Source organism: Podarcis muralis, chromosome Z (assembly GCF_964188315.1).
Source record: "Podarcis muralis chromosome Z, rPodMur119.hap1.1, whole genome shotgun sequence".
Taxonomy (NCBI): Eukaryota; Metazoa; Chordata; class Lepidosauria; order Squamata; family Lacertidae; genus Podarcis; species Podarcis muralis.
This window is the reverse complement of record NC_135673.1, coordinates 48,623,460-48,647,601: the sequence shown is the minus strand read 5'-3', so window position 1 is coordinate 48,647,601 and position 24,142 is coordinate 48,623,460. Positions and strand designations below refer to the sequence as shown.

At 45.3% G+C, this 24,142-nt stretch overlaps 1 protein-coding gene across 9 annotated transcripts in view; it reads left to right on the top strand.

The window, feature by feature from the left end:
- The window catches only part of MBNL3 (muscleblind like splicing regulator 3), a 121,399-nt gene that overhangs the window by 71,926 nt on the left and 25,331 nt on the right, over positions 1 to 24,142 (top strand). For 6 of the 9 annotated variants that reach the window (XR_013391311.1, XM_028714231.2, XM_028714230.2 and 3 more), the window contains 4 exons: positions 14,310 to 14,474; positions 18,470 to 18,670; positions 20,402 to 20,638; positions 23,748 to 23,801. Coding sequence is in view for 7 of the 9 variants with exons in the window: in XM_028714231.2 (XP_028570064.1) it covers positions 14,310 to 14,474; positions 18,470 to 18,670; positions 20,402 to 20,638; positions 23,748 to 23,801 (657 nt within the window). In the remaining 2 variants the exon portion in view is untranslated. The remainder of the gene's footprint in view (positions 1 to 14,309; positions 14,475 to 18,469; positions 18,671 to 20,401; positions 20,639 to 23,747; positions 23,802 to 24,142) is intronic. The other 3 variants (XR_013391312.1, XM_028714233.2, XM_028714232.2) reach the window with 1 other exon arrangement.

Sequence of the window (24,142 nt, the reverse complement as noted above, 5' to 3'; positions counted from 1 at the left end):
AGCCGACCAGCTGACAAAACTGCCTGCACACAGAGGCCGCCAGTCCTCTCAGAATGTTGGACTTGACTGACAGCTTTATATCAACATTTTTAAATCATCCATCACCAGAAATCATGCAACGCAACAATAATTAGCAAACAAACAAAGAATGCTGTTGTATTGCAGAACTAGCGTATTAAATGCAGAGGTACTTCATTGGCCAGGGAGGTGAACTTTGTGCATGCTCATGGGCTTGATTTCTAAGGCTCATATGTACCTGCAGTAGTGCACAGACCATAGGTTTAAGAATGCTGATCCAGATACATGGAAACTTGGGATAGTAATTGCAAGAACCCATAGCCTGGCTGGTTTCAAGCCTGTGGCAAATGGCTGTGGGGGCTCTTGAGATGTGCCAGTAAATGTAAAACAGGGCTTGGAAAATTCCATCTTGGGAAACAATGGAAATGAAATTTGATGATTTGCCAAATTAGTCAATAGTGTCTGCTAGGGAAAATGTCAAAACTATTTCTGAAATTCACCAGCAGCCTCCTAAAAAATTAGGAATGGCTGGTGAATGTCAACATTCACTGAGTTTGTGACATTGGACACAACAAACAATTCTATGTCTGTTTCACTTTCAAAATATATAAAAAATTGTTCAGTAGCACCTTAGAGACCAACTAGGTAAGTTTGTTCTTGGTATAAGCTTTTGTGTGCATCCACACTTCTTCAGATACCTGTTTCACTTTCAGTTATCTTATTTTTTTCTTGACTTGTCTGGAGTCCTGATGAATGCATAGATTTGTACATGACTGACTAGATAAATCATTTGAATTTGGGAGCATTTTGTTTTCTTTTATGTCTGCCCTAGCAGATTGTCATTTGTCACCAAATGGTATTTCTACTCCCCCCACCACTTTGATTTGGTGGGAAAATTCCCCAAACAAAACACTTTTTTGCATAGTTTTTTAGGTATTTTTTTTTTTTTTAAGAAGTGAAATGCTGTAGCAGATGGGCCATCTTACAATGTCAGATATTATTAGAAACATGATCAGTACTAATAAGTCACTCAGCGAAAGAGGCAGATGAATGCTTCTTGAAAGGCATCCCAGCTGAGGAATAGCATGAATTTGAGGAAGGTGGGGGTGGGCCTCCAAAAACAGGGAGATTGCCGAGGAGGAGATATCTGGAAGGTCCCATGGGCAGGGACAGGGGGCGGGGCAGGACAGAACTGGAATGGCAAGGAACATCTGGTATGCCACGAGAAATAAATTAGCAATGCAATTGAAGGCTCATGTGAGCCCAACCACATAGAAGGGGGTTCCCGTTGCATCTCTGAATGATTTCCTGCTCTGGTTCATCTCCTTCCATTCAGCCTTCTCTGTAGCCATGTCACATCAGTCACTCCAGACATAGAAATCTGGTAGAACTACCTGCCTTCAAAGGAGGCTGTTAGTTACAACCCTGTGTGGGTCTCCATTCTGTTCCCAGAAACACAAGAATGCGGCACCACCATAGACAACATAGTTCTTAACACTTATGTTTGGAGGGTGTGTGGATGAATTCTAAAATTAAAGCTCAGCTGAATTTATTTCCAAGTCGCCATTGTGAGTCATCCCAGGGTATCCTTTGAGGCAGATGAGTACTTTCTGTTGATAGGCTGTGATTGCAATGTATGCATTTTCCACTGTGGGGTTGTTATAGGTGGGTTTGGGGTGACTCTTAAGAGACAAGCAGAAATGTTTCTGGTTAGTTCACACACATAAACACACACACACACGTTTTTGTCCTGTTTTGTTCACAATTCTGTTTTGGATTTTAATCCATTATGTTAAACTACTCAGACAGTTACCAGCGTTTTGATGCTTTTAGGTTTAATATACGTTACACCCTGCTTTTATTTTGGGTGGGTGGGAACAAAATAAACTAGTTTTTAAAAATGTATAAAACTAATTACTGCTGGCAATTTGCCACCCTGGAATAAGCTGAATGTCCAGACAAACTTTTCTGATCATAGTTGTAAGTTACTCCCGGAGTGGCATTTTTTTATAATAATAAAAACTACTGGAATATGCTTTGTGTAAAAACTGGCCCCTAGTCTGAACCAATTCAGTGATTTCAGTGCAGGGAACAAAACTGCCCTACGTCTCTGAGCCCCACAGGGAACGAAGAGGCTGCAGAAGCTCCGGCTAGTGCAATCAAGGTTTAACTGAAAATCTGCTTGCATCTCTAACTTGTGACATTCGTGCTTTTTCCTATTTCTTCCAGCAGAAACAAAACCTGTCTTGCCCTGAGGGTACCCCTCAAGAAAACCCCGCCCCCTTGTTTCTACCTGCTCCACTGGCTGCTGGGCACCCGTCCCACTTTAGAAACTGAAATCCTAATTGCACCCTCCTGGTTATTAACTCCTCTCTTTTTGTTGCCCCTCTCAACTTTTCCCTCCACCCCGCCGGCAGCTTTGGCCTCCCTTGACCTCACCTTGGGAGCTCCTGTCACGAGAGATTGGCGAGCGTCTGTCTGCATTGTCCTCCCCGCCTGGGTTGGAAGATGCTGGAGTGATTTGTACCTGCCCTCCCACTGCCAGGTCACAGCTTTGCACATTATCCCAGGAGCCAGCTTGGCTTGCAGCGCGGCAGGGACAGCCACACAGAGATTAGGCCTGTCAAGGACCGCAGAGCAGCGGTGTAAAAGGCCGGGGTGAATTGCATGCGTCCCGACACACGCATGGATTTACCAAGATTCCCAGGGTTCAGGAAAAACGCTTCTCCTCTCTTGATGGGAATCACTCTTTAATCTCCCTCCGCCCCAGCTTTTCATGCAAATCCTCAAATTGTGCAGAATGTGTTAGCTTTAGAAGCAGGGGCAGCTAGCTGTTAAGGGTGAGTAAAAATCAATGATTTTTTAAAAATAAAATGAAATAAATCGGATTTTTAAAATTTCAATCAGATTTTTTGATTTAAATTGGATTTTTTAAATGAAATGCTTTTGGAGGAAAAATATTTCTAAAGATTTTCTCTTTAAGTTACATTCTAGTCCAAAGGCTATTCATCAGGAAATAAGGATTTGTTTAAAGTTTTTCATGTGTGCTAAAACTCTTAAGTTATTTTTCAAAAAAATGTTTAAGCACATCAGTTAACAAACATGGATACATATGCTATAATGTTATTGATTTAGTTAAATAAATTGTTTCAGTTGCTATGAAGGACATGGTATTTTTCTCCTTCCAGTAGAATACAGCAAAAAAATTATCCAAATATAGTTGACTTATTAAACCTCACAATAATTTCATAATTATCTGTCTATATGTTTTTAATAGTATAATCAATCAGTAATTTTTTATATAATTGTAAAAATTTATTTTTCCAAAAAGGAAACCTTCCTCCAGTTGTCAATATTAAGAGGATGCCAGCAAGGTTGAACCTTTCTGTAAAAGAAGGATTTAAATCAGGCATAGGCAAACTCTGCCCTCCAGCTGTTTTAGGACTAGCCCTAACTACTGGTCCTGTTAGCTAGGGATGATGCGAGCTGTAGTCCCAAAACATCTGGAGGCCTGAGTTTTCCTATGCCTGATTTAAATCAAGTCTTACTAACTAGTGATTTAAATCGTGATTTAAATCGATTTGATTTTAATCAAATCCACCCTGGGGGCCAGAGAGCCACATTTGCTCATGGCCTGTCCTTCAGGGGCATATGCACACAAAGGCACATGCTTCCTCCCTCATTTGAGGGTGGGGAGGTTATTATTTCCTCTCTGCTCACTCATTAAAGCATGTTTTCCCAGACGTCTGTCTCCAGCTGTTTTTGCATCACCCATGACCACTGACCTTGCCAGCTAGGAATGATGGGAGTTGTAATCCAAAAACAGCTGGAGACCCAAGTTTGGGAAACACTGCATTAAAGAATCCACCCGGTGACCAGGGGGCAAGGAGGGTGGTTTACATCTGAGGGCTGGGCTGGGCAGAGAGGTTTAAATTTTTCTGCACCGTGCTGGCTTTAATTCTCCCACCCACCCATTCACTTTTTAACTCTACCATCTCTACCAAAATCAGTGTGGGTTGTTTTGGGGGGACAGGGTGAGATTTGCTTAGGGGGCTAGATTGGGGCCCCCAACCAGCATAGAAGGTGGTTAGCCACTGGTGCTTAAAGAATCAACTCCATAACAGTATTTCAGAGCCTGAAACATAGCCCAGGCAAGATAAGGCAGCTGTGTGCCAGAGCCCAGGAGCCCAGGCTTGAGATCGGGTGCCAGGAAGGTGGTGTGAAAGAGCTCACATCTGCCTCTACAAGGTTTGTTTTCAGGTAGAATCCTGACATCTCCAACCCACCAAGACAAAAGCAGCCCTCAGCCCGGTCAGTGGCTTTACAGAACCTCGGCACACATTCCCTCCTCCTGGGTCCCCGTCCCCAAGTCCCAGGGTCAAACTAGATGTGCCAGGCAGCACATGATGGTTCATGTGCATGCACAAAGCTAATGTTAACAAGAAAAGGGTTTGCTATGCATGTCAAGGGGTTGCATTGTCCTATTACTGCAGGGACTTACAAACACACAACCTGCTTTATAGGTGAATGGAGAAGCATGGCCAGCCCCTCGTTGTGTCCAGTTTGTGAACATATTGTGAACATATTGAATCCATGGTGGTCTGCCATATAAGCTGGGTGGGCTGTGTTCTGGGTAGTGCCGGGCTGGTTTGGGGGATATTTGGCCATCATGCAGGAATGGAATGCAGAAAATGTGAAACAGCACTGCTTTCTCTCTCTTCATTCTTCACTTGGTTAGAAACAGAGGAATAAAGATGTGAAATCCCATGGGGCGGAGTGGCACATGCCAATTATTCCATTGGGGGACTACAATGAAAAATGTGGTATTATTATTAGGCTATTTATTTATTTTTACCCTTAAAAGGTACCATATTTGCTTTCAGATGTTTTTATTCTTGCAATTCCGTAGATTCCCCCCCCCCCCTTTAAATGGGAGAATGCGAATCCAGGGATAATAATGTTTTTGCTTAACCTTGGTCAGTTAAGAGTGTGTTTTGTTTCTTTCAGTATAAGCATATACCGTATTTTTTGCTCTATAAGACTCACTTTTCCCCTCCTAAAAAGTAAGGGGAAATGTGTATGAGTCTTATGGGGCGAATTCAGGCTGCGCAGCTATCACAGAAGCCAGAACAGCAAGAGGGATTGCTGCTTTCACTGCACAGCGATCCCTCTTGCTGTTCTGGCTTCTGAGGTTCAGAATATTTTTTCCTCCTTGTTTTCCTCCTCCAAAAACTAGGTGCATCTTGCGGTCTGGTGCATCTTATAGAGCGAAAAACACGGTATATATCCCTCCCACCCCCCAATACCCTTCTGTTTTTAGGAGCACATGTGAGAAGAATAGGGCTTTCAATTGAGGCCTGTTAATTTCGGGAGATAGCACGAGTTAAAATGCCAAAACATTTGCTTCTCTGAGGTAATAAATCTTTGCACAGAATGACAGAGGGCAGTTATAGAGAAGTGGAATGTTCAGCTTGAAGACTGAATCTGATCACTTACCAATGGGAAATAGAGAACTCTTTGTTCAAGAGCTGACCTGATTAGTCTAGCGCCTTCCTTTACACCATGAGAGCTAGTAGCATCTTGAGAGGATAAAGAAAGAAAGATTAGAACTGTTTGAGGGGTTCCAGTTAGTCTACATAGATGTATGACTCCAAGAGACAAAACAGAATAAAGAATTGCAAAACAAGACAGTAGTTGTTCTTTAGTCATTTAGTCGTGTCCGACTCTAAGAGGCTAATTTGGCAAGCAGTTTTCAGAGACCGAACACTGGCTACCTCTTCCATCAGGGTAGCAAACCATGGTCTAGACGGCTTAGATTTCACATAAATTTGATCGTCTTACGCAGTACTCCTTACAAACAATTTTCTAGGGGAATTATTGGCCTATTCTTGTTCTAGGAATACTTTGGGGAGGGTGAGGAAGGGGGAGGTTAGCTGGTGGGTATTCAGAATTAACCTTCCAGCTTCTGAAGTCATGATTGCATTTTCTGTTAATCCGCTTCTTGGCATGGCGTGGAGAAAATGAAACACCATTATTAGATTTGAGAGCTTTGCATGGCAATGTTAAGCGTGGCAGAGGCATATTTCTGGGTCTCGAGGTCAGTCTGAGCACATCATGCAGACATTAGTCATGCTTGCTCTACACCTCCCGGCCAGTGCTCTTCCTGCAGGAGAAGTTGCTTGCCTGTTTAGCTGTGTTCTGATATCTAGACTTCCTCAATGAAATAGATTTATTTCTGGATGAAAAAGAGGCATGGGCTTTGTGTTGTGGTTCAGGAAAGTTCATGGTTGTTTTTTTAGTCATAAGAACATAGCAGCCCGCTGGATCAGACCAATAACCCTTCTGGTCCAGCATCCTGTTCTTACAGGGGCCAAACAGATGCCCATTGTGGGAAACAGCAAGCAGGAACAGTCCCCCTTCCTGTGGTTTACTTCCTTCCAGCACCTGGCATTCAAAAGCATTGCAGCCTCACAACTGGATTGCCATGCTGGCTAGTAGCCATTAACAGCCCCCTCCTCCTCCTCCTCCTCCTCCATGATTTTTTCCAAGTTTGCGGCCATCACTGCCTCCCGTAAGATCAAGTCCCACAGTTTAGCCTTGCACTGTGGGAAGGGGGACTTCCTTTTCCTGACCTTCCAACAATCAGCTTCCTTGGGCGTCCCTGAGTTCAGGTGGTATGAGAGAGGAAGCAAACCCTTTTCTCTATGCACCTTGCTCCAGAATTAAGGGGTGCCTTGTTTGGGGGGCAAATGTAGAGGCAGTTTCATTGAATGTCTGCAAGTTCTAGTGTTCTAAGAGGAGAAAAAATCTTTCAAATTTCGGTCATGTTGCCTCTTACGGTTCTCTAAGCTAAAAGGTCCCAAATGCTGCAACCTTTCTTCATAAGGGAATTGCTCTTTTAAATTGCCCCTGATCATTTTAGTTACTTTTCTGAATCTTTTCAAACTCTGCCATATCCTTTTTGAGATGAGGCAACCAGAATGGTACGCAGTAAGCAACACCTGTACTCGGTACCCATTGTTTGATGCATAGCTGGCCCTATCTTTAGGCAGAGTGTTCCAGCTGTCTCAGGCGGCAAATACTTAGGAGCCCTAACTGTTCCCTCTGGGTAACCTAAGCTGGCTTGCTCTATGCCCTGGTGCCTTCAAGTAGGGTGGAGGGTGCTGCCCTGTTTGCCAGTGTTAAAGTACGATTCAGTTTCTGTTTTGGAATTGGGATGGGGACATCTTTTCCTTTGCTGGAGGAAACAAAATATATTGGGTTGGCCCTGGCGGGGTTAGCTTTGTTCCTGGAGCCAAGATAAAATAAGACAGCAGCTACCTTTGAGTGCTGCTAGCTGGCAAATAACTTGTAATCTGAGCCATTGTGATGCTGTGGGTGGTAGGTGTTGCTTTGCAGCCATGAGGTCTAGTAACTTTCAAAAGAAAAAAAGAGTTGGAGGTTTATCAGTTAATAGGATTAGGCCTCACTTGAGAACAGCAGAATAATTACTGCAGCAGGATAAATTTAGAAAGAGGGCTCTGGTGGCAAGAGCAGTCCACTTACTTCATTGTGGGAGGGAACTCTTTCTTGCTCTCTCACATGCCTTAGGCCTCCTTTACCCAAGAAGCACAACAGAGTAGTATATGAACGGTATTGTTTTGAATGCTGCTGCTGTTATTATCAATTCCCTTGAGGTGGAAAACTTGCACCAAGGAGATGTTGACTTTCTCAGTATGGAGGGTTTAAAAGGCAAAAACAGTGGGGCACCATTCAGAAATAGTATCCTCCACTTGCAGTCTGAATTGGTACAAGTCTACTCTTAAAAGCCTGGTCCATCTCATTCTGCCACAGGCATTGGGAGGTTCATCTAAGCATTATATGTCCTTTATAGACCAGGGAGTCTCTGCCAGGATACCTACAGTATGTGAATTCTGCCTCTCTCTCTTTCCTTCTCTCTCCTTCAAACCCTTCCACATAACACACACACACAGCTAGATTGCCATCTGGAAAGGCAGCTCCCTGCATTCTGTGAAGCCTTAAACACCTTTCAGTCATCCTCCCCAAATACTGGAGTTTCTACACAGTCATTCCCCTTGCTTCTCCCCCCTTCCTCCAATTTTCTGCTAATTCTTAATTGGGGCTGGGGGATAGGGTGAAAAAGAGGACAGAGCTGCTGCACATTTAATACACAACTATTAAAAGTGCAAGAGCCCTTGTCTGTTTTTTCACCAGGCCACCCAGCTTTTAACTGCCTCCTTCACTTGTGCAATGACAGCAGTTTGATGTGTACAACCAGCAAGAGATTGTATTTTGCTTCTCTCCAAGAAAAGCTTCACCTGCTCAGCAGATGTCTCTAAAAGATGCGCACAGGGCAGTCTGTACCCCCTCCCTTTGTCATCTCTTGCACAATCTAGAATTTGTATGTTTCTTACGGCAGATTCCTGTTGTTTGAGCTTATGTTGTTCTGTGCACTTGCTGATGGCGCTCTATCCGCCTTGCAAATCTTCCAGAATGCTTCAAGCCTGGAAAAACCTTTGCTAGTCATTTGTGGCCTGTTTGTTTTGTTTGTTTTGTTTTTTAAAAACTTCTATAAACAATCGCTGCCAGCTCATCACACCAGGTGAGTAACTGTTTATAAGCCAGCATTATATCTGGAGAAGAAAATTTCTGGAGCGAGTCACCTTCCTGTACCTTTTGTGATCTCAGGAAAGCGCTGGAAAATGTGTCCCACATTTCCTGGCATGGGCTGCTTATCCAGATTGAAACCAAATTGTCAGCTCATATGGGCTGTTATTTATAAATCCAGGAACTGTTTATGTTCATTAGGCTGTTGATTTTCTAAACTATGCAGCAACACAAATACAAACTGCCCTGTGTCATTGCTGCACTTGATTTTAATTTCCACACACACACCACCCCCTCCTTCCAAGTAAACTGAATCTCATTTCTTGCCACTGGTAACACTACTTTGGTGCAGACTTCTTCTTTTTTTATGTTTCTTTTCCAAATACAATGTGGATAATGGGTACAGCCCTAGAATGACTGAGAACTTAGTCCAATATTTTTTTAAAAGTTCCATAATGTATGTTTTATCCATTTCTGTGCTTGCGTCCTATACAGATTATTCATAATCATCAGAATGTATATAATGCTTTCCTCAAGTGCTCAAATCACTATGAGGTCCCATCTGCACTGTACATTCAAAGCATTCTCATCCCACTTTAAACAGCCATAGCTCCCCCCTAAAGAATCCTGGGAACTGTGGTTTGTTAAGGGCCCTGAGAGTTGTTAGGAGGCCCCCTCCCCCTCACAGAACTTCAGTTCCCAGAGTTCCCTGGGCAAAGGGATTGATGGTTAAGCCATTGCTTTCACGGACGATTCCCTCCCACGCACAGGCACCAGGCCTGGGGCTGTGCCTACCGTCTAGTTCTGCGAGGTTCTGTCAGTTTCAGTTTCCCACTTCTCTAGTCTTCAGTTGGGGTCTCCTAATCTTTGCATTGCTTCCGTGTTCATTTGTTTTTAAAGTCCTCGTGAAAATTCACCACCATCTCCGCTCTGATTTCTCAGATTTTTCTGTATAGTTTTGCCTGGTGTGCACATTTTCACAAGCAGTTTCCCTCTTATATTATGTATTTGATTTCTATCCCTCTTCTTCCCAAAGTGGGCAAACAATAACATAGTAAATTAAAGCGGGAAAAGGGCATACTGTACTTAAAATAAAATATTCAAAACAATTAAAACCATCTAAAAATACTTTTAAATAGTTTCTCAAATGCAGTTTATACGATATTTTATGTGTACACATGTGTGTGTTTATGAGCAGTTTACCCATATATCTTCAGTTTCGCCTTCATTATTTGGTTGGGTGAACTGCATCACTAACTTTTGAGACTAAGCCTACGTACGCATAACTGGTGTAACCACATTTTGTGCTCCTGCTTCCTTGTGCCTCCCTGTGTTCATTTTTAGATTGTAAGCACCTTTGGGCAGAGACCAGTCTTCCACTAAAGCACATTGATAGTGGTATAACAGAAGAAACAAAAATGGTGGTGATATTTGGTTGTGCTGCAGAGTCCAGGACATCCCCGCCCCCAGTGTATTTATCCCTGGGGTGCTTCTATCTCAATAGGCATTGGGAGCCGAGCCTACTCAAATTCCTAGGTTTAGAGCATGGCTGGAATCTCTGGGAATGAGATGGGGTAGTGTGCAGCAGCAGCAACTGCTATTTGTAGTCATGAAGGTGGCACCTCAGCATTTATTCTCTGGGGCCTGAATGTTCTCTGCTTCCCCATCTGCACAGAGCAAACGAGCAAGCAGGCAGCCTGGCTCCTCTGTTTCATAGCGTTTTGCGCACACGCACACACCCGTCGAATGTAGGCAGAGGAAGGTCAGAGGCACTTGCATCCTCAGATGTCCTTGAGAGGGAGATTCAATCAGGCAGGGAAAGTTGTAGAATTGGATTACGAGATTTGCAATGAAAGTGTGGCATGTGGGTGGGGAGCGGATAGAGGAAGGATAACTGCACTTTCCTCTTCTCCGTTATTCTTGATAATTGTTGGGTGTCTAGAAGAAGTGCAAACTGAATCACAGCGTTTTGCAAATGACACATGCCAGTGAAACATGCTGCACACATTTCGGCCACCCTGAGATATTCAGATGCAGGGCAGTATACAGATGTAATAAATAACAACAACAGGAACAATTTCCCAGAGAACACAACCTCCCCCCTTCCCCACCCTAGGTTGGGGGTTTTTATGCCTTTCTCCAGCCATCCCTTCCCCCAGAGCCATCATATGCATGGAATCTTCCTCCTCACCAGTGTTTCTACCCCACCATTCCCAGACCATTGGCATTTCTGCTAGGACTGATGAAAGATGGAATCCCAAAACACTGGGCAGGCCGCAGGTTCCCCTGATCTACATAATACTGATTCTGATGACTCACAACCAGGGACGCGGACTTATAAAAAATATTGGGGGGGGGGGCCGGGAAAGCTCATGAATAATAAATAAGCTCATGAATATGCAAATAAAGTGGCGCCGCCTCCTCGTGAGCGAATAGGGGAGAGCGTGCTGCGCCTATTAATCAGCTCCAAAGGAAATTGGGTGGAGCTTTTGCTCGGGAGGGAGGGCAGGAGGCATGCAGCCCGCCCCTCCCTGTGCATTTTGGGCTGGGAGAGGGGCGGCGATGGCGCTCTGCTGGAGGGGCGCCGGAGATTATTCCCAAACGAATTTTTGAGGGGTCTCGGGCCCCCTCAAGCCCCATTGGGTCGGCGCCTATGCTCACAACATACGCAAGTTGCAAAATGTGTTGCTTATGCCAAACACCATGAAATTTGTAAAGGGGCGGTGGAGCTCAGTGGTAGAGCAGGTGGCCCCAGGTTCCACCCCCAGCATCTGCAGGGAGGCCTGGGAGAAGATGCAACTGCCTGAAAATTCAAGAGAGTTGCTGACAGTCTATGCGTACCAGGGATGGAGTCCCTGTGGTCTCCAGGAGTAGCTAAACTACAGTTCCCCTCTTCCTTGACCATTGGCTGGGGTTGATGGGAACTGGAGTCCCGCAATATCTGTAGGGCTACTGGTTCCCCACCCCGGTGCAAACAATACTAAGCTGAGTGGACCAACTTCCCACCTTTCTTTAAAACTGGATATCCTGTGATGTAGGAATTACGAAGGGCTACAACGTACGGCTAGAGGACCTGTTTTGCATGCAGAAAATCTAACATTCAATCCCGGGCACCTCCAGGCAGGGCTGGGAGTGTTCCCTGGCATGAAATCCTACCAGTCAGTGTTGAGCAAGATGGGCCAATGGCCTGACTTGGCAGAAAGCAAGCTTCCCAAGTTTTTGTAGGTTCACAGCCTTCTAAGCGGAGTTTTTTATACCAGCTGGTATCTATATTGGATCTGCAAAGTATGTGCTGTCGTACATACCCAGGATTTATTGGGAACTAGGGCTCAGCTCCCACTATCATTACCCAGCAGCATACAAAGTGATGAAAACAAGAGCACTTCTGCGCATACATAGATTACTGCTCTCTTCTCAGCAACATATATATGCCAACAGTGATATTTATGAGAAAGGAAAACTGATCAGAGGGGAAGAGCTTGTGGGGTAATTTGGTCACATTAGTTCCTAGGAATGCAATGTTCTTCCAAACTGTTGAGTTTAAAATTGACGTGTGCCACAAATATGATCAGAATGTAAGAAGAGTCCTTTCAGAAACACACACTGGCCAGCTCAGCTCATTTCCTTAGAACTGTACGCCTTGTGCATGCCAAACGTTAAGCTGATGGAGCCTTCGGAGGAGCATGTCCATCCAGCCTAGTTCTGGGTCTGCTGCAAGTGGTGGCAGCTCTCCATGGTCGGAGCAACGGGGAGACGGTGGCCTTTGGCTTCTTTGCTGACCCAGGATTCTTTTTTTAAATTTTTAATGGGTTGCTGGGGATTAAACTTGGGTCCCCCCCTCCCTGCATGCAAAATAGGTATTCCACCACTGAATTCTCCAAAGATGTAGAATATTATTATTACCATTGGCGGTAAAGCAGGAGAGAATGTCAAGAGACGAACTTTGGGTTGCATAGTAATGGCAGGAGAAGGTGGAGGCTTTTCTCACAGTATCTGCTCTGAATTTATTAGGAACTTCAAGCAAATGTTGACACCAGAGCCCAACGCACCCTCAGATTTTTGCATGAAAACAAATGTGCGTATTGTCCATTTGAGTTGCTTTAAGAGCATTCATGGAGGAGAATGCGATCAGTGGCGATGAGACATGATGTCTGTGCTCTTCCTTCATGGCCAGAGGCTTCTGAAAACCAGTTGCTGGAAACTGCAGGCGAGGAGAGTTGCTCTTGTGCTCAAGTCCTGCTTGCCGATTCTCCATTGGGGCATCTAGCTGGCTGCTGTGAGAACAGGATGCTGGACTAGATGGGCCATTGGCCTGATCCAGCAGGCTCTTCTTAACGTTCCTCAGTTCACTTCATCAAATGCTTGTAGTGCAACCCTCAGATGTCAGGCATGATTTTATATGCATGATTGCAAAGCGAAGAGAAATGGGAAAGTGGGAGTTTAGTGGCAATAAAATGCAGAAAAAGAAGAAAGATACAGCCTGTGACAATTCATTCTGAGCTTAAATGCATGCAGAGTAAGCACTATGGTCGTTTGCAACATCAGTAACAGGTGATATAGTAATCTTCAAGGCTGCTTTCAGAGAGATACTCCCCCCCCCCCCAGCTTATCTGACACTCTGTAGAGTTGCTGATCAAAATGATGACTATTTCAGTGAAATCTTGGCTCAGGGATCAAACTTCTGGGGAAGCCACAAGTGTACTTCTTAACTGCGCCCACACATTGTTCCCAGATTCCTATGAATGCAAAAACATCTAAGCAGATTTATCCTAAATTTGGTCAAAAGGCATGGTGACATGAGCCTTCCATGTCCAGTCTGTGCTTCTGCTAGAAGGAATTTGTATACATTGCTCTAAAGCAGGGATAGGCAACCTAAGGCCCGTGGGCAGCCCAATCGCCTTCTCAGTCTGGCCTGCGGACGGTCCAGGAATCAGCTTGTTTTTACATGAGTAGAATGTGTTATGTAAAAGGCATCTTTGGGTTATTTGCTGGGCATAGGAATTTGTTCATTCACACCCCCCCCCAAAAAAAAATAGTCGTCCCCCCCATGGTCTGAGGGTCGGTGGACCGGCCCACAGCTGAAAAAGATTGCTGACCCCCTGCTCTAAAGCCTCATAAACATTCTGATCTATCAAAAGACCTGGACCGCCTTTAGAGGAGGTGTAGTTTTTGGAAAGGCAGACCTAGTGCCATTGATGTGGTGCGGGATTGATGGGGTGGGGCAAAAGTGGATCCTTTGCAAGATCCAGAATAAGAAAAGGGGGGGGGGGACCTAGGACCATGGCCTCCACATGCAGTGGAAAAGGAGCTTGTGTATATGGTGACACAGTTCTGGGAGTGGAATGATCACTTTCTCTTCACAGGGAGTTTTTACAAAAGGAAGTTTTGGAAAACTTCCCCCCTCCCCAGGAATCATGGGAGCTGCAGTCAGTTAAGGGTACTGGGAATTGCAGTTCTACAAAGGGCCAACTACAGTTCCTGAGATTCTTTGGGGCAGGAAGCCAAGACGGTTAAAGATGCTTTAAATGTATGGTGTGGATTGAGTCAGTGCAAACAAAACTGAGCAGGAAGAATCTTGAATATGTTGTGGATTTGGGGGGGGGGGGGTTGTTACTGAGATCTTTTGTGAGCGCTAAAGGAAGCACTGGCCTAGCTCAGCAAAACATTTCGCATTTTCCCCCCAGGGTCGCTGCACTCGAGAAAACTGCAAATACCTTCATCCTCCGCCGCACTTAAAAACACAACTCGAAATCAACGGACGCAACAACCTGATCCAGCAAAAGACAGCCGCAGCCATGTTTGCACAGCAAATGCAGTTCATGCTACCGGGAGCACAATTGCAGCCAATTGTAAGTTGCCTTGCAAACCCATTTTTGCAACAGTGATTTTACATCCTAGTCTGCAGCCAATCTTTGCCCGTGATTTAAGCATTCTGATGTTACACTTAACTGATGCAACACATAACCATGGCTAAGGAAGACGGCCCTTGGTGCTACAATCTGTACAGGACACTTATAGTCCATAAATGCATAAAACTCAAGTTACTCTTGTAAGAAGTACCATTTAGTTTTGGGATGACTCCTGTTCGGCATGAATTGTAAAATATGGGGTGAATGGTTTAACTTTCACCTTTTAAAGCCCTTAATGGTTTAGAACCAGGTAACTTGAACAACCTCCTTCACTCCTTCCATCTTGCATGTCCCTTATGGCTTCATAAACCTTCTGAGCTGCCCCAGCCATCCCTCAATATTTTCAGACAGGTCTTGGTAAAATACCTCTTTTTCTACAGCCTTTATTGTAAATTGGACTGCAGTGTGTTCATCTTTTTTGGGGCTATTATGTATGTTCTGGCTTTTTTTTTTTTAAAAAAAATAGCTTTTATTAAGGTTTTTCATCTTACAAAGCAAACAGATAAGCAGGGAAAGGTGCATATATTGTCTCCACTTCCAATCCATAGTCATTTTCAAGTGATGTGCTGGCTTTTTAAAGAGTATTCTGCACTATACATGTCTTTGTATTTCCCAAGTTGAGCTGGCCCCAGTTTTAAGCCGAACTGAGACGCCTGTTTATGATGTTCTGCATTTTTTTTATAGAAAAAGTAAAATTATATGCCAAAGCAACTCAAATTCTCAGCTAAGAAAACATGGAGTTATGGAGTTCAACTTCAATGTGTTTTGCAGTTTGTAGTCTAGCCATATCTGGAGGGTGTCCAGTTGGCTTTCCCTGGTCTGAGTACTGGGGAGGAGGGTTGTGGCGGGCAGCTGAACCAGACCAGCACCTGGTGCTGCAATCCCCCTGAAATGAGCCTCCCTCTGATTGGCTGTCAAGACAGACAGTCAAAGGTGGGCGGAGCCAGCACTTTGGGCGGGAGAACAAAAGGTGCCGTTTCTGAGGGAGAGTGTCAGAGCTGGATTTGGGATGGGGGACAGGGATCAGGAGAGGGTTTGTCTGAGGGAGAACTGGCTCTGAGGAGAATACCTGTGGCTTAGCGAGGGAGGCCGTGTGGAGCGTCTTGGGAGAGGATTCAGACAGGAGTTAAAGTGGAGGGCTGAGTCTGAGGCAGGAGCTGGGGGAGCAGGGACTCCCTGGGGCTCATTCCTGTCAGGAACAGAGGGTACCTCTAGGTACCTCTAGGTAAAGAAGACCCCCAAACCAGAAAGAAGGGGTGAGGGGATCCCTCAGGTCTGTTACACTAACTGGAATACCTCAGGAGGGGGTTGCTAAGGGAGAGGGGAACTGGCAAAAAGCACCCCTCGCTCATGAAACAAATGAATAAATGATAAAGGAAGCTGTGCTGTGCTGTGTTAAAAGTATTAACCTGCCATGATTAAGCAAAAGGACCCAGAGAGAAGTTACAGAAATTGAAGTGTAACAGCTGATTTCTGAGTAACAAGTTTAAGAAAGGCTGTGCCTATACTGCTGTGTTTAAGCCTGTGACATCATTGTATTCAGTTTAAGTGATAAGTTCAAGAAGGACACTGACAAACTCGAACGTGTCCAGAGGAGGGCAACCAAAATGGTCAAAGGCCTGGAAATGATGCCTTATGAGGAACGGCTAAGGGAGCTGGGCATGTTTAGCCTGGAGAAGAGGAGGTTAAGGGGTGATATGATAGCCATGTTCAAATATATAAAAGGATGTCATATAGAGGAGGGAGAAAGGTTGTTTTCTGCTGCTCCAGAGAAGCGGACACGGAGCAATGGATCCAAACTACAAGAAAGAAGATTCCACCTAAACATTAGGAAGAACTTCCTGACAGTAAGAGCTGTTTGACAGTGGAATTTGCTGCCAAGGAGTGTGGTGGAGTCTCCTTCTTTGGAGGTCTTTAAGCAGAGGCTTGACAACCATATGTCAGGAGTGCTCTGATGGTGTTTCCTGCTTGGCAGGGGGTTGGACTCGATGGCCCTTGTGGTCTCTTCCAACTCTATGATTCTATGATTCTATCTGAAAGAATGCATCTCCTGACCCAACTTTCTTTCACAAACTTCTTATTTCTGTTAATAAAACTTTTTTTGTTTGTTCAGCTCCTGCCTAAGGCTCTAAATCACTTAAGTTTTCCCTCGCACAAGATCCCCACAAGATAGCCTGTGGTAAATTATAAACATTCATTTAATTGGCATACCATGAGGTGGGGGCAGTTAGCAGGCTAGGTCCACTACTTTATTGGTGGCTAACGGTGGGATCCGCTAGAAGGAATTATTGGTTTGTTTTGGTTTTTATTTTATTGTGTACTTTTTATGTTGTGAACCGCCCTGAGATCTATGGATGAAGGGCGGAATCATCATCATCATCACATCTAAAAAGAGAGGTGAAGAACCTTATTTCTCTCTGGGAGGCAGGGGCTGCATCCCCTCAGGGACAGTCTGCCTGAGGGGTATATGCTGATATTGTAGAAAGGAAAAGTTGATGGGGCAATTTCCCTATCAGGAAAGATTACAGCATGGGGGAGGACGTTAGTTTAGAGCAGTGGTTTTCAAGCAGGGTGCCGTGGCATGCTGGGGTGCCTTGAATGATGGTCAGGAGTCAGGACAACCCTGGCCTCTGCCTCTCTTCCCTCCCTCCTCTGATGCCCTCTCACATCTCTGCCTCCCAAAGGCTTGCCCAGCTGTTTGTTGCAGCAGCCCTGGCTACAAGCTCCCCAGGCGAATGGTCCTCTGGGAGGTGCAGTTCAGTGACCAGGGGCTGCTGCTAGAGGACTTCCAAGGAGAGGGGAAAGGAGAGGTGGCTGAGGGAACACTCCACAAGGGAGGGTGTTCAAAAAGGGGTGAGGGACTGCCAGCTCTGCAGGCAAGGGGGGGCATTACTGAGCTCCTGAGCCCCACAGGGGTGCTGCAGATAGAAGGTAGTCCGTCAAGGAAGCCGTGGACTCAAAAAGGTTGAAAACCTTTGGTTTAGAAGAATTGTGAATAAGAGGTAACATGAAGGAAGGAAGTGTATAACATTATGCATGGCATTGAGAAAGTGGATAGAGAAAGAATTATTTTTCTTGTAACACTAGAATACATAGCCATCCAATGAAAAGTGAATGTTAGAAGATTCAGGACAGAAAAAAGAAAGTGCCTCTTCTTACACTGCATAGTTAAACTATGGAACTCTCTCCCCGAGGAGACAGCGATGGCCTCCAACTGGGATGCCTTTAAAAGAGGATTAGACAAATTCATGGAGGAGGAGGAAGAGGCTATCAGTGGCTAATAGCCAGGATGGCTATGCTCTTCCTCCACTGTCAAAGGCAGTACATTTCTGAATCCTAGTTGCTAGAAATTGCAGGAGAGGATAGCGCTCTTGTGCTTTTCTTAGGCTGGCTGGAAGCAAGGCTAATAGTGGGCAGCCAAAAGTGTAATGTAAAACTGAAGTTACGTATTGATTCTAGACATGTGTTGCTTTAAGAAACCCAAAAGGTACCAGCCCTTTTGTCTATGCCAGGGGAGCTTCTTGCCAGCTTATCTGCCATGCGTCTCATGTCCAGAATTGGCTTGATCCCTTAACTCCCACCGGTGAATGCTTAATTGCAAGGTGCAGGGTAGGGGGACTGTGTTAATTGCCCAAGGTGCCTCCTTAATTGTGCTATTAAGCTCTTAACGATCATTGGCTGTTCCTTGTCCATACCGATGAAGATGCTTCTTGTGCTTGAAATGCTCCATGCACATCTGAATCAATGAAAGCGGGAGGAGAAGATCAGAAGCAAACCAAGAGGATTAATAGACTGAGAACAAGAGTCCTCCTCTTAGCCAGTGCAACTGAATCGAACATTTCCAGAGCTGGGGGTACAGGGGGTTGGACACAGGACCAGTGCATTCTTAGACCCTGCTAACTCCATGACCATTGCTTTCTCCTCTTTCTTGGCAGACAACTTTTCCTGTGACTCCTTCACTTGCAACTAGCCCCACCATGGCATTCAGTCCCTACCTAAGTCATGTCTCTCCTGGAATGGGCTTGGTTCCTGCAGAGCTGTTGCCAAATACACCTGTCCTGGTGTCTGGGAACCCAGCTGTTTCTGTGGCAGGGAGCTCCACTGGGCAGAAAATGATGAGGACAGACAAACTGGAGGTATCTTGCACCCTGTACCAAATGGCGATGGTTGCTTTGCTTGTTCCTTGAGAACAGTGTAACATGTATCTTGTTTGACCTCTTAATCCTCGTACCTACGGGACCGCCTCTCCTGGTATGCCCCACAGAGGAACTTACGGTCTTCAAATAAAAACATCTTGAAGGTCCCAGGCCACAGAGAGGTTAGGCTGGCCTCAACTAGAGCCAGAGCTTTTTCGGCTGCGGCTCCAACCTGGTGGAATGCCCTGTCGCAAGAGACAAGGGCCCTGCAGGACTTGACATCTTTTCGCAGGGCCTGTAAGACAGAGCTGTTCCACCAGGCCTTTGGTCAGGGCGCAGCCTGACTCCCTCCTTTGGCAATCTCTACAAAGCTTTAGTCTATGGTTGCCATCAATTTGTATTTTAATTAATTTTTAGAATGTATTTATAATGTTGTACTGTTTTAGTGTTGTTAGCCGCCCTGAGCCCGGCTTCGGCTGGGGAGGGCGGGATATAAATAAAATTTATTATTATTATTATTATTATTATTATTATTATTATTATTATTAGATGAGGAAGGCAATTCTTAACCAAATTTAACTGGGCACCTTTTGCCCAAATGTGCTTGCCCTATGGAAGTTCTGCTGTGAGAGAGGAGAGGGGTCCGGATTCTGAAACCCTTTCTTCGTTATGGCTCGGAACTAATTCCCCATTTTTTGAAGTCTTAGCTATACCAGTTCCTTGAGAACAGTGTAACATGTATCTTGTTTGACCTCTTAATCCAAAGACAAGGAAGCTCTTAAAGCCTTTTTCTTAATTGGCGCTGGAGTACACATCATCCCTTTTTCATAAGTTGAAGATCACTGTTTGCTTAAAATTGCTTCCCAGCTTCTGTCATCTAGTCTGGGTTTGAGAGTTTTGTTGTGCCCTACCGTTTCAGTAGCTAACAGTCCAGTAGAAAATGGAAGTGAACCAGGAGCCCCTATTAATATAGCGGCTGCACTTCTTCAGTAATATAGGTGTGATCTTGCTTCTGTTGGCTGGGAAGAGCTGTCACTCAGTGGCAGAAAATCTGTAAAGCATGCAGAAGCTCCCAGCAGAGAACAGGGTCTCACAGCCAAGCAGAGCAGGACTTAACCCCTGCTCATCAGCTGGGGATTGTGCCACAAACCTCTTCCTCAGTGCATTGCTTTTTGCAGTGCCTTGCATGGTGCTTTGATGTCCCAGCTTCAGAACTTTAAAGCACCTTGCACTTGACATCACACTGATTGCCAGGTGGGTGACACTGTCTGTGATTTGGCCTGTGAGGCCAACCCTGATAAGGATCTGCCCCGTAGAGCCAAAAAGTTTCCACAACCCTGCTTTAAATAAACGGGATGGAGGTGCAATGAGACGAAACATGACAGTTACAGTGGTACTTCAGGTTACAGACTTCGCTAACCCAGAAATAGTGCTTCAGGTTAAGAACTTTGCTTCAGGATGAGAACAGAAATCATGCTCTGGCGGCACAGCAGCAGCAGGAGGCCCCATTAGCTAAAGTGGTGCTTCAGGTTAAGAACAGACCTCCAGAATGAATTAAGTACTTAACCCGAGGTACCACTGTAGTTGAGGGGCAGCTGAGATTTGTCCCCACCCCGCGGCTGTGCTTTTCTTAGCCCTTTGTGTTCACATTAGGAGGAAAATGGAGAAGTGGTTTTTCCTGGGTGTTTTCGTGTGTTTTTCCTGGTTCAAATAATGTGGCTTTCTTTTAAGGTTTGCCGGGAGTTTCAGCGTGGCAACTGCACACGCGGCGAGAATGACTGCCGTTATGCTCACCCGATAGATATTGCCATGATAGACACAAATGAGAACACCGTGACGGTGTGCATGGATTACATCAAAGGGCGATGCTCCCGGGAGAAATGCAAGTACTTTCACCCCCCTGCACACCTGCAAGCCAAAATCAAGGCAGCTCAACACCAGGTGAATCAAACCGCTGCAGCCGGAATGGTAAGGGGGCCGTCGCCCAACAAGGCCTTTGCAAAATGTTGTGTGTTTGGCCCACAAGGAGAGAAGGAGGGGCAAGGGGAGCCTCCCCCACCTTTTGTAATAGCATCAGAGTGTCCCATCACATCTCAGCATACACAGTCCAGTCCTGTTTGTGTCAACCCACTCTGCACGTTCCCTATACATGGGGGTCCCATATATCCTGGGGCTTTTAAAATGATGCACCAGCCCTTTCAATCCCCTAGAATTGAAAGGGCTTCAAATGTCACAAAATCCACCGTCCCCTGCCAATGTAGAAAATGTCCCCATTTTATTTCTTTGCTTCACATTCAGCCTTAGAAAAAGAGTTTGAAGAACCCAAGAGCATTGCACATGGCATTATCCTGTCTCCCTGACCCCTGACCCCTGACCCCCTTGGCTGTGGCTTAGCTACACAGCTTATAACTGATAGCAGCTTCACACTCAGGGTAGTGGGCCCAAACCTGTGGAACTCCCTACATAAGGTTGTGCTTCCAAAGGCGTGTGGGGTGGGCAAACATGCTTATGTGCCCAGCAAGGAAACCTTACAGTAAACCCTAAATAGCTGTATTTTGCATGCAAAGCACAGTGCTCATTAGATGTTGTCGCTGGAAAGTAAATAAAGCAGGCATCCCCCTGAACAGAATCCATGTTGCCTGGAAAAATCCAGGAAAACCTGTCACCCTCGACAGGTTCATGGAATTGTAGAGTTGAAGGGATCACAAGGGTCTTCTAGTCCAACCCCTGCAATGCAAGAATCTTTTGCCCAACGTGGGGTTTGAATCCACAACCCCCAGATTAAGAATCTCATGCTCTACTGACTGAGCTATCCATCATGAGCCATCCTGCCAGTCAGTTGTTGGACTGCAGCTCCCATCACCCATCCCTGTTGGCCGTGCTTGTTGGGGCTGGTGGGAGCTGGAATCCAACACAGATTCTCATCCTCTGTGGTAAGGAGAGGCAAAAAAGGCTTTTTAAAATGGTGTGTGAGTGTTTGAGTTCAGGGGAAGGAAGGGGAAGGCTGAATAATTTATTGTTGTTATTTATCTATGCCCATTAAAAACAGTTTAACACACATTAAAATCACATGAATAATCTGGATCCTAAAAATATGCGCCTCAGGAGTCAACGAGTCAGGGGTTAAAGAGGTGTGTCTTCAGCACCCAGCGAAATCTGCAGTGGTGGTGCCAGGTGCACCTCAGTGGGAAGGGCATCCACAGCTTAGGAGAGGCAGGGGGCATGGGAGATGGCTGTGCTACAATTTGGGATCTCCCTGTGAAACAGACTGGCAGAAGAGCTAGAGCAGATGAAAGGAAGAGCTTCTTCACACTCAGCATGTTAAGCTATGGCATTTACTGCCATGGAGTGTGGTGGCAACCACTGGTTTCTGTAGCTTTGAAAGATGATTTGACAAATCCATGACAATCAGGAGAGTTCGCTTGGTGGTTGTTACTCATGAGGATTGCATGGATCTGCCACATCCAAACGACCAGTTGCTTTGGACAAGCCACGGCAAAGGCCTGTTGCCATCATGCCCTGCCCAGCTTCACAGGGGGAGCTGATGGGCCAGTGTTGGAAACACAGTGGGTTCTGTCCAATGCTAGTCCTGCTCCAAGAAGACCCACTGGAATTAATGGACATGGCTAACTTGGGTCCATTGATTGTAATGAGTCCACTCCGAGCATAATTCAGTTGGATACGACCCAACGTCAGCCTAGAGCAGCCTTCCCCAACTTGGTGCTGCAGTTCCCATCAGCGCCACTCAGCACAGCTCTACAGTCCTGATGGGTGATGGAAACACTGCTGCTGCTAGCTGGGACTGGTGAGAGTTGGATTCTGAAACAGTTGGAGGGAACAGGCTGGGGTAGGCTTGACTCGATGGCTCAAGAGGACCCTTTGTATGTTCCTGTGTGTCAGTGCCTGCTGTAATGCTCGTTTCTGCACTGCCCTGTTTATCATTAAGTTGTAGGAGAAAGAGCATGTCACTGTGGCTCTTCTTGTCTTGAGAAAGATTGCTGCTTAAAGACTGGCACTTGAGTCTAAGCACTCTTACTCAGAATGAGTCTTTGGAACCATCAGCTCATGACACTCTTTCTTGCTCAGACCTAATTCCTGACTTCTTAACTGTGACCCTGCTGGTCCCAGCTGCATCTTCAGTTCATGCCGTCCCTTCCCAGTGCAAACATCCAACTTGCCTTTCCGGTGTGCCCTTAATGAGCCTGTTTAAACTCTTTGTCGATCTCTTAAGTTGCCAGGGTCTTGCCACCCAAATAGCTTTGCATTATTCATAGAATCACAGAACCATAGAGTTGGAATAGACCACAAGGACCATCGAGTCCAACCCCCTGCAAAGCAGGAAACACCATCAGAGCACTCCTGACATTCATTGCCTTCCTTTCAAGGCTCTGTGTTTGCCTTGTACCTCTTGAGTTTGGGGGCAGCCCTACCAGTCAGAGAACAGAAGTTGCTAGGCTACCAAAAAAATACCCCAAAACAAACCCCAAGAAGCTGCCATCTTGCCCACACATGCCTGTGCTTAGCCGTTTGTGGCACATTGACAGGCAAAATGGAAAAAGGGGAGAGCATGAGGAACGCATGAAAAAATACAACTTTTAAAAAAAAGTTTTTTTAAAAAAGAAAAAAGAAAACAAAAAACTTTTGCAGCAAGCTTTTCAGCACCCAAAATGCAAACAATTTAACAATGTATTATAATAATAATTATCTGAATTATATAATAATTATCTGAATTATTGGGAATTTGTAACCAGTTCTCAGTACTTGATGGAAAATGGGACCTCCATAAAGCTCTCTCAGGTTCCAGGTGTTTCTGCATCTACCCTGCAGCATAGGCAAAGCAAACCTTGATGTGTTACTTCAGTTGTCACAGGGCTCTCCACTGTGCATGTGTCATCTGTTTTTTTAATATATTGTATAATTCACTCATTTTATTTTGTTTTGTTTTCCTCACTTGCTCCACAATGTCCGCTCTCTTTTTTGATGCATTTCTGCTTGCTGTTTTTTCTGTTGTTGTGCTTGAACCCCGATCCCCTTCCTTGGCTCATTACCATCATGTGCTCGCTGCCTGCTAATTAAGACTCAGCCAGCTGTCCGATCACTGAAGCGACCCCTCGAGGCAACCTTTGACCCGGTACTTGGACCTATCACCTTCTCGCTTTGCATGTCACCATCTTTAGACTTCATGGAATACATCTCTCTTTCTCTCTGTGTGTCTTTCTCTGTCTTTCTCATATCTGTTGTATATTGTGTGTTACCTAAGGAGAGTGCCCATCAGACAGGAAATAATGTCCCATTCACTCCACTGTCCCACCAAAGGAAACTTTGCAACCTCTGGCTTAATTGAAAACCATTTTTCGGTGACGGAAGGTGCCTTTCACCACCCTCCTCCTCCAAAAAGACCAGATGTGGTTATGGAGCAATGCAATTATCACAGTGTTTTTCAATCAGTCTGTTTTCAAACAGCGACAGCTG